The sequence below is a fragment of the Calidris pugnax genome, unplaced genomic scaffold (genome assembly GCF_001431845.1).
Source record: "Calidris pugnax isolate Ruff unplaced genomic scaffold, ASM143184v1 scaffold82, whole genome shotgun sequence".
In the NCBI taxonomy this organism is placed as follows: domain Eukaryota; kingdom Metazoa; phylum Chordata; class Aves; order Charadriiformes; family Scolopacidae; genus Calidris; species Calidris pugnax.
In genome coordinates, this window is record NW_015090833.1 from 510,756 (window position 1) to 524,290 (window position 13,535).

The following is a 13,535-nucleotide window of genomic DNA, read 5'->3' on the forward strand; positions in this document are numbered from 1 at the left end:
GCGGACAATTTTTTCTTTTTTTTTTTTTTTGTGTTTGTGACGATGAACTCCCCCTCACATTCCGTCCACCTTCCTCTAGGTGCCAGCCACATCTCTATGCAGCATCCGCTAGCAGGTGGCCCATGGAGTGGCAGTGGCATTGGTCCCGGTGGGAGCGGTACGCCGTTCCTCCTGGACGGAGGTAAGGTGACGCTCTGGCAGCTGGCAGCAAAAGAGACACCCAAATTTTACCTGTTTCAAACCAAGCTTCAGAGGCAGTTATATATTTTCTTTCAGCCGAATGATCGGAACCCATACGTTGCCAGTCCCTTGTGGGAAGGCCAGGCTGGCAGGCTTTCCAAAGGCAAAAAGCTTCCTAGGGTTTCCAGCCAGCAATTTATTACACCATAAAGGAACAGCTGTCCCTCAGATGAGATAAAAGATTCAATCCTGCACAGGTGGGACCTCATGGAAGTACTTCCTCAAATAGGAAGTAAGAAATGTTTACTTCAGATGCCCCACATCTGTCACAGAGTAGTCATGTGGTCCCTTGTCACGCTTAGTTGAGGAGTGATGATTTTCTCAAACTTACTGGCTCAGCTGCTTGTTATTGTATGAACTCAGGAGAAATATTTGTGGTCCTGAGTCAGCCCAGCAGAAATTCATAGACTTTCCTACAAGTTAATGTTATCTCTTGAAATCGGTGAAGAAGGAGCTTTAGTGCTTGTCTGAATCTGTGCCTTAAGGGCTATTCCAGGTTCAAGGAATTCAGTGTTATTAGTCAACAGAAACAATACTTGGCAGAGGCAGGATTTCAGATTTACTCACCAGCCTTATCTTGCTTCTGTAGAAAAAAACAGGAATTTTATCACTGATTCAGTAGGAACAGAACTGGGAATTTGACGTATTAATACTCTTGTGATAGGAGCCAGATCCTCCTTTCTTGCTTTGATGTAAATCTAGAGAAGTGCCACGTGGCCTCGTTGGAGTTGTGCTTTACTTGTACCGAGGTCGTGGAGAGCAGTGTCTCCCCAGGCAGCGTGTTTGCTTTCTACAAAAACCAGCTAGGATTTTTCTGACCGCGAATCCAAAAAAAAAGATACTCATGATACAGGCCACTATAAAACCTTCCTGTTGTAGCTTCATTATCTCCTTTGGCTGTGGAACTTGTGGCTTTGGCTGAAGGATTACTTGTGAGCCATGATGTCAGGAGCACTGATTTAGAGACTGTTCTTTCCCTGGGATCCAGCTGTAGCTGAAGATTTCAACAGACGGGCTGTCAGGCTGAGGTGCCTTGTTCTGCTCTGGTTTTCAAGGCTCAGATCTCTTGCTCTTTGCAAAGATTGCTCAGCTCATAATTTAGAAACGTTTTCTCAGCTACGACCTGACTTGTTTTCTTTCTAATCACAGTGATTTAAGGATAGGTTTTGGGGTAGACTATGGGGGAATTAACCTCTTATGTTCTGGGAGGACAGAGATCCCCAGCACTTGCAGTCAGTGGGAACTTAATAGCAGCAAGAATTGAATCCAGCCAGAGCTGCCAGGGGGACCGGGCATCCCTCAGGATGGAGGTGACATGCCATCCCTCCTGCAGGGGCAATTCCTACTGTGCTTCCTCCTTTCTCTCATTTTCTTGACTGCTTTGGGGTGAAGGCTGGAGAAGGCACAGAGTTGCTCTGCCACTGACGCCTCGTGTGTCCTTGGGCAAGTTGTTTCATCTCTCCATGACTCCGTTTCTTGTATGTAGTGAGCTGTAATGTTCACCAGCTGAGTAGGGAAGGTGGGAAGTGCTGTGGGGAGAGGGAAGGGATGTCTGTGGAGGTGAGTGAGCCACTGGACCATGCTTTAAGTGTTTGGTTTGAGATACTCACTGTTGATGTTATTTAGCCAGCCATGGTCAATAACCTGTCACAAGAGCAATGCATTGGCAAGTGCCCCAGTGACAACTGAAAAGCCCTGATAGAATAGAAGCTGAGATTAGTGGTAAAAGCAGGGGGGTGTCTTTATTTGCTTACGACACTGCATAACCTGCCACAAAGCTGTCTCTGCTGCTGCTCCGCTCCAGTCTCCGTCACGGCGTCCCTCATGGATTGCAGCAAGGGTTGTCCTCAAGAGTCCAAAGTGCCGTGGCAATGTCGGAGCATCCCTGCATGAAGGGCAGCGCGGGGACACGGACACCATAAGGCTTTGCAATTTTTCCTTGGGCAGTTTTATTGAGCGGGGCTAAAAGGGATAGCCGTCCCCCTCTCCCTTGCCAGCAGTGTCCGGTGCAATGTGTGTGTGACGTTCTGCGCAGCCCTTTTTCCCCCACCCCCCACCCCGTGTGGTCTCAGCTGTGCCTGGAACTGCGATGCCTGGGTATTAAAATGGGCTTGGTTTGTCTTCTGTTGGCCCTGCAGGTCTGAGCAGTGACAGTGGACTCGGGGGAAGCACGGACGGCAGCACCGATATCCTGGTGTTCGGCTCCGTGGTGGACAGCGTGACAGAAGAAGGTGGGTGTCACAGGCTGCTGATGGAAGCATGGGGAGGTGGCTGGTGCTAAGGCAGGATGGATGGGGAGAAGCGTCTGGGGACAAGAGCAACAGGAAACATAAGAAATTAGAAACGGGCAGCTTTTGGATAATCTCTTTCCATCTTTTTTTTGCCTCTTAGAGTGCGAGGTGTCAGAGGAGTCAAGCGGCGAAGCAGAGATTGAACAGGAGGCATCAGACCTGGAGGATCTGAGGGAGCTGCATCCCGGGTTGTTGATCTACAAGGCAGCGCAAGCCCGAAACCTGCCTCTTATGGCAGAAGCACTGGCGCACGGCGCTGAGATCAACTGGGTGAACGATGAAGATGAAAACAAGACGCCTCTGATCCAGGCCGTGGCGGGGGTAGGTTGTGCTGGTGGCTGGGAGGCCATGTTTGGGAATGTGAGCTCTTGACTTGAGTTCAGAGAGCACCAACGATGGGCAATTTACGTGCTCGTGCATCCTCTCAGTACTGCTGGCTGAATTTATTTAGAAATTCCCCTTTGCCTTGGCAGGGTTCCTTGATAGCCTGTGAATTCCTGCTGCAGAACGGGGCGGATGTTAACCAAAGAGACAGCCGAGGCCGAGCTCCCTTGCACCACGCCACGTACCTGGGGCACACTGGGTAAGTTCTTAGCACGATGCTGTGATGTTCCCCACCACCCTTGGGACTGAAATCCAGCGTTAACGCCGAGACTCGTGGGGTGAGGTGGGCAAAGGAGCTGGGTTTTGGTGCATTGGTTATTTGCAAAACTTGCCTTTTTATATCATATCAACAATTTGATTATCTTAAGGATAATTGCCCCCGTGGTGGTACACCCATTCCTTTCTCCACGCCACCACAGCATTTCCTGGTTTATTTAGACCAGTATAAGTGAAGCTGTGCCCGCCCATGGAAGGGCAGTGCCCTCTGCCTGCTTCAGGGTGAGGTTGGGGAGCTGGAATTCCTGCTCTGAGGGTCTTTTCTTTCCCTTCTACAGTCAGGTCTGCTTGTTCCTCAAGCGAGGGGCGAATCAACACGCGGTGGATGGCGACGGGCAGGACCCGCTCAGTATTGCTGTCCAGGCAGCCAACGCAGACATTGTCACCTTGTAAGTGCAGCCAGGGCTTTCCAGGGCACGTCAACGTGTAAAGAGCCACCAGGGAAGGAGTAACCTAAACCTCTCTCCCTTCTGCTTTCTCTGTTTTTGCTCTAGGCTGCGTCTGGCTCGAATGAACGAGGAAATGCGAGAAGCAGAGGGGCCTTTTGGACAACCAGGTCAATATCCCAGCAACAGCCCTACTGAGCAGCAGTACAGGAAGTGTATACAGGAATTCATCAGCCTTAATATAGATGAGTGTTAGTGACAACTTCCCCCACCTCCCCTTTGCTGTCTTGAAGCCGGGCTGGATTTCTAGAAGCCCCGAGAAGCCCCATCCTTGGTATATTGGTGTTTCTTGCAGACTGGTCTGTTTTTGATGCCTGCACATAGAGGTTGAGACGCACACGGGAAGGAAAAGGGCTCTTTCCTGTTGGCGTTGAGTTCTCATGCTTGGCTACTGGATGGTTGATTTTGTGTAGGAGACTCCTAGGGCATAACCACAGACCACGGCGTGTGGACTTGAGTGTGTGAAAAGTATGGGAGATGAGTTTAGCATTTAAAAAAAAAAAAAGAAAAAAAAAAAAAAGGAAAAAGAAAAGAGAAGAAAAGGAAACCCTCTATCACCAGGAGAAACCCACCAACGATATGATCAGACGAACCCGTCTCTGCTTCGGTGTAGGTACCGTGCACTGAGTTCTCGTCTGAACAGTTTGGTTGGAAGGGATTCCAACGTGGAGACCTCCATCCTGGCAGCGTGACCAGCAGCCTGCTCTCTCCTGGGACTGCTGCAGCGTCTGGGAGCTGCTGGGACCACTTTAGAAAACTTACAAGGTGACCTCTAAGGCAGGAACAGGCTGTTTTGTGAGGCAGAGGTACTCTGCTCCAGAAGGCACAAGAGAAGGGGTAGGATTGAGAGCGATGGCTACTCACCTTAATTGCTCTCAGGACTATACCAGCCACGCTCCCCTTTTTTTTCGGCCCTTGGTGGTTAGCTGGTCAAAGCCATAGCTCACCTGCTTCCCGGGCCAAGATGCCATCTGCTCGGTGTTACGGAAGCAGCGGGGCTGATTTTCTTTTGAGGCTGGGAGAAGCTTGTCGCTGGCGATGGGCTTTGTGTCAGGGAAGAGAAGCCACATCCGAGTCCCGCTGCTGGCCGGGCTGGCTGCACCGTGCCCATCTGAGACATCCTGGTCCCTTCAGCTTTCTGACTTGGCATCTCTGTGAAGGAGACTTCCACTTGCATGTGTATCCCCCCGTGCTCTCCCCCCGCATGCTGAAGCATGTGAGTAGGGCATCTCAGCAGCTGGCCCAGGGGCCGTTCGGTTCCCCACTTTCAATGACTGGCAGAATCTTCTTTTTACTTCTTTTCCTTTTTTTTTTTTCTTGTGTCATTCTTTGCTGGAGTGGGGGAATGTGTTTCTACTCGGAGCACTTTGTTGCTGTGTTTCTGCTCTGTGTCACAGGGATGGTGCTGCTGTAGCTGTGCAGAGGTGTAACCCTGTCTCGGGAGGGCTGACAGAGCACACGTCCCACCAGCAGCTTGGTCTCTGGCTGAGAGGTGGGATACTGAGCGAGGGGTGCTCCTGGAAGAGCCTCTTCAGAAAGCCCTCAACTGCAATTGATGTTGGAGCTATTTTTCAGGTCCACGACTGGCATTGAGCCTGCGGGGGCACCCGGGCTGCTGGCTCTGGGGCTGGGCTGTAGTGCCTTACGGACAGAGACGGGATCTCAGAGGGATCAGGATCTGGCAAGGAACGCAAGAACACGGGGCAGAGTGCCCCATCCTCCTGCATTACATTGGACAGAGACAGGATCTCAGAGGGATCAGGATTTCACTGAATTTCACTGAATTTCACTGAATTTCTAGAGTTGGAAGGGACCATAGAGATCATCTAGTCCAACTCCCCTGCTGAAGCAGGATTGCCTAGAGCTAGAGCATGTTACTCAGGACCTGGCAAGGAACACAAGAACACGGGGCAGAGTGCCCCATCCTCCTGCATTACATCAGCAGTGAGACACAATCATCATATTTTTCATCCAATACATATTTTTCTTTATTTTTTTTTTGTGTATCCTGGCTGCTGTCGTGCTGCAGCACTTGGTGGATGAAAAAAAACCTCTGCAGGTTTGTTTCTACTGATGTAATTGTGTCCTCGGATACTGAAGCAGCAGTGACCCAGCTCTTCACTCCAGATACTGCCCTCAGAGACAGAACCAACAGCACTCACTCTCCACCCACACATCTAAGAGTGGAACAATCAAGAAACCCCTCTTAATCTCTCGCAGGGTGTCCCCTCCTTCTAGGGAGGGTCCCCACGTCCTTAGCAAACTGCTGTCCTAGGTTTTGCTGCCACCAGACCACACTTTTCTGTCTTGAAGTCCGTCTTTGTCTTGTGACCTTCCCCTTCTTGTTCCCTTTGGAGCTTTGGGACACACGGTACCAAGTGCCGAGATCTGATCTCCGTCCCAGCTGCGTGTTGGGAATCTGGAACAGTCCCAGTGCCCGTGCTGGAGCTGCTGCAGATGAACAATCTTCTTCCACCAATCTTGGAAAAGAAAAATTAATGAGCTTGGCCCCATCGGCCTTTTTATCATTGGCAATGCCTTTCATGGCTTTTTCTCCCTCACTTTCCCTGCTCTTTCTGTCCCAGGAGACCAGCGCTCTCTGCACCTGAACCTGAGCATGAGCTCCTGCCTTGTGGGAACCTGCCAGGTCACTGGAGGGACAGTGCTCGGTGTGTTCTCCCTTCTTACCTGCTCAGTACCTGGTCTGAACCCATCCTGTAGTCCCTGACCAGGTGATAGTCCTTCTGAACTCTTCTCTGAGTAGGACGTGCCCTTAGCAGTTGGCAGAGGGCAGGTCACTTGGGCTGTGTTTGTGGTCCCTTCAGTGGTGGCATCCTGTGGAGTGACTAAGGAATGCTGGGGGCATAAAATGCCATCCTTGCTGTAATTCCATTCCAGAGGGACACTAGGGTATATAAATCCTACATTCAGAGGATCAATTCTTTGTGAATAGGGACCGTGTTCTGGTGCTGGCTCCCACCTGTGACTCCCCCTGAAGGGAGAGGGCTGACTCCAGGGGTGTACCCCTGGGAGTGACAGCAGATGCAGGCAGATGGGCACTGTGTGTAGCTGCTGCTGCGTGGTCTCCTTCAGTCTCAGTTTAACATGTCCTGGGTTAAATATCCTTCTTCCTGCTACCCATGAGAAGGGCTAGCCAGCATCACTGCCTGCCCAGCATTTCTTGTGCAGGATTACAGAAGGTGACCATGTTCTCATGGAGCTTCATCTTTCCGTCCTTTGCATTGGACTTCATCCTCCTTCTTGTCCAAGTCACCCTAAATTTACCTAAATTCCCCGCTGAGCAGGGTGGTGCCTTCACTGGTGTGTCACTGGCCTGTTTGACGTCCCTTTCTTCTCAGCTGAGCCCACTTCAGCCGGTGGTAGTTCTACCCCCAAGCAGGGTCAGGAGAGGTCTGAAGTCTCAGAAACCATCTGTGTGAAGGGCCCTGCAGCCCCCACCTCTCTGTGTGGAGCTCGGATGGGGTCGGATGCTGTTGTCCAGAGACTGGGGTGGTGGTGCTGAGTCTGCTGGACATCCAGCAGAACCCTTAAACAGGCGACTGCCATCAGCAGGACCGTGCCGTGCTCATGGACAGGTCACACATCTCACCCCACCACATCCAGACCAGCACAGGAGCCCATGCCCAGCCAAGAACTTGCTCTGCTTCCTGGGCTGGGAACAGGGAGATCCTCCGTAATGAATTCTCCTTGATAATCCCATCCCCTTCCAAACTGATCTGCTTCCATTGAGAGTGGGGTGGTGGTGCTGAGTCTGCTGCAAATCCAGCAAAAGCCCTTAAACAGGCGACTGCCAACAGCAGGACCGTGCCGTGCTCATGGACAGGTCACACATCTCACCCCACCACATCCAGACCAGCACAGGAGCCCATGCCCAGCCAAGAACTTGCTCTGCTTCCTGGGCTGGGAACAGGGAGATCCTCCGTAATGAATTCTCCTTGATAATCCCATCCCCTTCCAAACTGATCTGCTTCCATTGAGACATTGGTCAGCGCTGACGTCCCCTCGAGTTGTGCCCTCTCCTAGAAAAAGGCCACACTTCAATCAAAACTGGCACCTTTCAGGGTTCTTCAACGATCCAGAAAGTGAAATAGATGTTTCACTGCTCCCGTGGTCCTGCTCCCAAAATGAATTCCAGCCTGGTCATTGTCTAGCCATGCTTTTTTCTTTTTTCTTTTTCTTTTTTTTTTTTTTTTAACATGTATAGCAACTTCAAACACCCCGGTTGGTTTTCCAGCTTTTCATGAGTTACTAGAAAGGTGAGGGCTCCCTTCTGTCGGGCAATGAGAAGGGGAGATGGGGCTTTTTAGTTCCCCATCAGCGTTATAGTGGCTCATGAGAAAAACCCAAAACTCCTGTGCAGCTCCTTCCCCTGAGGCTCAGACTCACTGCTGAAGTACATGAAGTTAAAGCCTGTGTAAATACTGACGCAAAAAGCAGTGTCTTGCAAGACAATTGATCTATTTAACATGTATTGGTACTTTATTTAGACTCAATGTATAAAGCAACTTTGTGCACTTTTCCTACATACAGTATTGGGGGGGGGGAGGGGGGGGTTATGTTCTTTTGTTATGGATTTTGTGCTGTCTTTTTTTAATCGGTGAAATTGTTAAGTATTTAATTTATTATTGATGTGCCCAGAGGACTAGTGCAATTTTTATTCAATACAGTTTGTCTCTATTTAATGTCAGGATTTTTTTGTAGCATTGTTAGGGAATAGTTTTCAAAACCTGCCTCTTTTTTTTCCCCCCCACAATTTTCCTTTCTTTCTCCTCCCCCCTTTTCTCTTCGATTTCCATTCTACAGATCATGAAGGCATTAAATGCCTTTCGTTTGAAATATAATCAAACACTTCAGTACATCCTCCAGTTTTTAAAACAAAAAGGTTCTCCAGGAAAAAAAAAATGCTGAGGAGGCACTTCTTGATGTTTTCTGTGTTTCTTTGATTATTTTCTTCTGCTGAGGGTGTGTGTGTGAGTGTGTCTGCTTTGAAGCTGGGAGGGGAGAGTGGGGAAGTTGTACAGAAAATTGGTTTTCAGCAAAGTAAATGGCCAAGCAGGCTCCCGAGAAGACTAGAGATGGAACAATTTCTTTGTTTCCTTCTTGGAACACGGCTGTATCAGTGTTGTATAATCTTATTTGAAATACCTAATGCCAAAACTACTCCCTTCTCATTCTTCCTTCCCTTTCAAAGCGTGTGCGTGTGTTGTCTACATGATGGTAACTTGGTTGACGACCACAGTTAACGAGGAGATTTGCCTTTGTCTAGAAAGCAACATGCCAGGCACTGCCAAAACCCAAATGGACCCACGGCCATTGCCTCAGCCCTGCACAATTCTGGCATCTTTTGAGGTTTTTTGAGATTTGGGTGAATATTTACATCCCTGTCCTACCTTTTCTTTGACTCCACCCAAACCCTGTAGCCAAGTGCCTGGACAGGTCGTCTGGGTTTGAATCTCTGGGGTCTGCCACGTGTCTCCAATTCCTGATTCCCTCTCCAGGCGTCATCCAGGTGAAAGCCTCAGGTTCTTTTAATATTGATGTCTCTGAGCTGGTCTCTGCCATTTCTTTGAGCAGTCTAGAGGGAAAACATGGAATTGAAAGAATTTATATCTTTAAAGAAAAAGAGCTGACAAGCTGAGACTGCTGTGATCAGCGTGAAATGGATCAGTAACATCTCAGACCAGCAAAAATGGCCATTATTTATGCAAGAGAAAAAAACAGGAGCTCCTCAAGCAATGCACTGATTAACTTCTTCTCCTGTGGCCACAGCCCAGCTCTGGTCTTCTCCTGAGCTGCTGTGTTGTTCCTGCACTGCTGGACTCTCCCCAAACCCCCTTCTCTCCTCCCTGCCCGAGCATTATTGATTTCAACCAAAGACAAAACAGGATGGAGAGGATTAAAATGTGATATTAAACCACGGGGTTGGCTGACGAGAGGCGTCCGTGTGTGCGTGCGTGTGTGGTGGTGGGATACGGAGAAGGCTGTGGGGAAGGGATGGAGCAGGAGAAGGGAGAGTGGGAGTGCTGAAAAAACAAGACCTTTTCTTTGAGATTCTGAAATCCCGAGTGCTGTTTCCATAGGGATGTGGTTCGTATCCCTCTGCCTGCTGGAATGGGGGTGGGGGTAGCTGGAGGGGGACCATGGGGCAGCCGAATAGCTGTGGGGAGGGGATGAGGGATGGAGGTGGGGAGTAGCCAAGAGGGTTCCCAAGGCACGAGGAGCCCGGGGAGTGTTTCTGGTGTTCCCTTGTGGCTGCTGGATCCCAAAAATCGATAATCCTCCCTCACTGTGGGGTCTCACAGGCTGGAAGCCTTGCGGGGAGAAAGCCCAGCCAAGGGGGCTTCACGGCAAAGCCCCCTCACCTTCCTATCTAAACAGCACAGAGAGAAAGACGTTCTTTAGCCAGGTCAAAGCTGCTAATTGTGGTTAATTAACACAGCTCTGTTCCACACTGGCTGGCTGGGCGGCTGTCCCAGGGGCTGACACTCGCTGTAAATACGCTGTAACCTATTAACCTCCTTCACTTGCCTGCTTTCAGTACGACTTTGTAACACGTTTTTTAATTCCCCCCCCCTTTCCCTACACAGCCTGTACTGACTGTAACTACGGAACCAGATATTCTCTATGTTATTATCTTTGTACAATTTTAAAACTGTTGCTGTGGTGTCTGCCTTTTTTCCCCCCCTCCCTTCTCTTCTATTGTCTCTTGAAACACTGTTAATAAAAATCTAGATAAACTCCTTCCCTCCTCCTTCTTTGGCTTGATTTATTTATTGTAGGGTTTCTTGCCTTGTTGCCTGTATTAACTGGATCTAGAAAACCATCCCCTTTTTAACCTGTTTTCCTTCTCTGCAACCCACAGCTTGACTTGTATGGCAGCGAATAGATTTGGGATGCCACATAAATACTCTGTGTTTTTCTTTGGGTTTCTGTGACGCCGTCTTGTGATAAGGTGATGAATTTCAGGGTTGATTTGGAAGAAGACTGGGATAGAGGTGACAGGCTCAGATCTACCCCCCAAATCCCCCCCATTCATGTTTCTTCAGAGAACCCGAGTCAGTGAATGCTCTGTCCCTGAAGGGAGACCTTGCACTAGATGAAAAATATCCATCCTCCTGCATATGGACCACGGCTTCCACACCTGGCAGTGCCCTCCTCCCCACCTTCCTTCCTCTCATGCTGTGTGTCTGTGGCAGAAAAAAAAATAAAAGAAGAAGAAGAAAAGACAGACCGGCCTGGCTTCATGATTTCTACCATGCTTAGCACAGAAAATAAATGCAGAAAAAGAAAAACTGTGGAATAACCTCTGTTTTTCCCCTGGAGGGACAAATAGGTCCCGATTAATGAATCCGGGCAGGCTCCTGAGCTCAGTGAAGGAGTTAAATAGGAAGGATGCTTTGAAATCAGGAGTATTACAGTCTTTTAAGGCATTTATGGAAGGAGAGCTGGATGCTCTTACAGTAAATGTATAAGCCCAGAGCTTGGGAGACATGTGGCTTCATCCCCACCCCGATACTGACTCCCCCTGCCCCCCCTTTGCTTTACTCCCTTTCTATTTCTGTCTGAAACGGAGCCCGTGGGCTCCCGAGGGTGAATACACTGGAGACCGAAATGCGATTACAGAAACCCAGATCTCACAAAGACAGTCTCTTCCTTTAGATCATGAGGACTAAATGCTGAAATATCTTCCAAAATCTGAGAGTAATGCTTTACTACAACAAGAGGATTCCTGTTAATTGGAGTTGTATCTTGAGTGTTGCTGGAGCAAATATTTCACGGGTGTGCAGGAGGGTTGGTGATCTCGCTGAACGAGGATATATTCAGGATTTTACCGATGTGGTCAGGAGGTAATAGCAATTCTCTGTCCTGCTGCTTGAGTGCCACTTTGTCACCATCCCACCCGTGTCAAAACTAAGGATCAAAGAGAAGAAGCCATGGCTGTTTCCTGGTCTCTGCACCAGAACTCGGCCAGTTCAGCACTCGCTTACCTGGAGAGAGGAGTTTTATTGTCCTCGTGGAAAATCCACCTGTTTTCTATGTAGTGTGTAAGTGGAGAAGGGCGTTTGGGGTTATTTTCTTCTTCTCCTAGAAAGGGAGTACGTTTTATTTCGGGAAGGTGGGAGGAAGAGGTGGTGGGGGAGCAGGTGGAGATGGTGGGAAGTCGGGGTGATGCACACAGCGAGAGTAAAGCCGTGTGGGTCCCAGGGGGGCTGTCACCAGTGGGAGGGAACGGTGTCTAAGGGGCTGCAAAGCAGGTCCCTGTAGCATCAGGGTGTATTTGTGGAGGAAGAGGTGGTGGGGGAGCAGGTGGAGATGGTGGGAAGTCGGGGTGATGCACACAGCGAGAGTAAAGCCGTGTGGGTCCCAGGGGGGCTGTCACCAGTGGGAGGGAACGGTGTCTAAGGGGCTGCAAAGCAGGTCCCTGTAGCATCAGGGTGTATTTGTACCCACAGGACAGCGCTGGGGGGGCAGGAGAAACAGGCTGAGTCCCACCAGTTCAGGTGGGGCCCAAGTGACTGTAATCAGAAGGCAATGGGTAGATCAAGCTGGGTTTGTGGCAGGCACTAAACTGTACGTTTCCTGAGCGTTCCTGGGTCTGAAAATCAACAGACCCTGATCAAAGCCAGCCCTGGTGATAAGGTTCATGTTACACGCCTTTGCCACCTGCTGAAGACTGTTTTTCTCATGACCTTTTGGGCTGGACGCTCTTCATGTAGTGAAAAGAGACAATTCTCACCCAGTGTGCTCACCCGTGAGCTGGGGTGGACGGGGACACCTCGGAGGGCCTGTCCTTTGAGCTTGCACCGGAGGAGCAGCTGGAGGAACGCTTCTTGGAGGATGCTCCCAGGCTCCGGAGGCTGCCAGGCCAGTGAGGGGACACCCCAAGCCCCTTCTGTCCACCCTCAGCCAGCTGGACACACACTCAGACCACTCTCCAGCTGAGTTTGTGAGGAAATATGAAGTTATGAAGGTTTTTGTATTAGCTTTTCCCTCTGCACCAACATTGACAGGCAACGTCCCTTGGAGCTACACAGCTCATAGCAGTTGGGATCCTCCCTCTTGGTGTCTCTCCAGGACACATCTTCTGTCAAACGAAGGGGACAGGAGGTCTGTATGAAAGACCAAAGGCAGCTGCACCTCTGTCGGTGAATACCTGGGATCTTTCACTTATCTTTTCCCCTGTGGCTACGTGGGTTCATCACCAGGTAAAAACGAGCTCGGTTGCTCAGTCCGTGGCAAAAATTGCCCGAGAACATCAGGCAGCAAACGTCCAAGCAGAGATCTCATTAATGGGATGCGGGTGCCTAATTATCTCTAGAATTGCAGCGTAAACATGAAACTGTTTCTGCGTCGGGGGAGATTCTATCACCGAACCACTGTGGGGACACCTGAACTCTCTGCCTTCCCCCGTGGTTCCAGCAGGGCCTGGTCATGGAGAGTCGTTGGTATCTGAGAGGGCCCTTCAACAGGCTGTTGTGTTGTCCCAGCACAGCCGGCCTGACGTTGGACCTGCCGGAGAGTCGCTGGTATCTGAGTGCCCTTCAACAGGCTGTTGTGTTGTCCCAGCACAGCCGGCCTGACGTTGGACCTGCCACAACAACCTCTGAAAAGTCTGGCTGCCAGAAGAGAAGCCAGATAAGCAGTAAATTACCTTATGTCTGGTCCTGGCTGAACGGTGTCTCCAGCAAACCAATGTCCAGCCCTGTGTGAAGCTCTGCTGGTGCCCAAGCGGCACAAGGAAGGTCCTTTGCGTTTCAGAGCACTCTGCTTCCACAATAGCTCTCCTTCAAGTCTTAAAAGTCTCTCTGCTGTCTCTTGGGCTTTGGAAAAAAGTACCAATAATATTAAAAGGGAGGAATTATCCGGATGAGAGTCA

At 50.0% G+C, this 13,535-nt stretch overlaps 1 protein-coding gene across 1 annotated transcript in view; it reads left to right on the plus strand.

The window, feature by feature from the left end:
• ACAP3 (ArfGAP with coiled-coil, ankyrin repeat and PH domains 3) overlaps positions 1-13,535 on the plus strand; it is a 114,888-nt gene that overhangs the window by 100,125 nt on the left and 1,228 nt on the right. The window contains exons 23-24 of the mRNA XM_014941462.1: positions 3,470-3,580; positions 3,686-3,747. Of these exons, the coding sequence (XP_014796948.1) occupies positions 3,470-3,580; positions 3,686-3,747 (173 nt within the window). The remainder of the gene's footprint in view (positions 1-3,469; positions 3,581-3,685; positions 3,748-13,535) is intronic.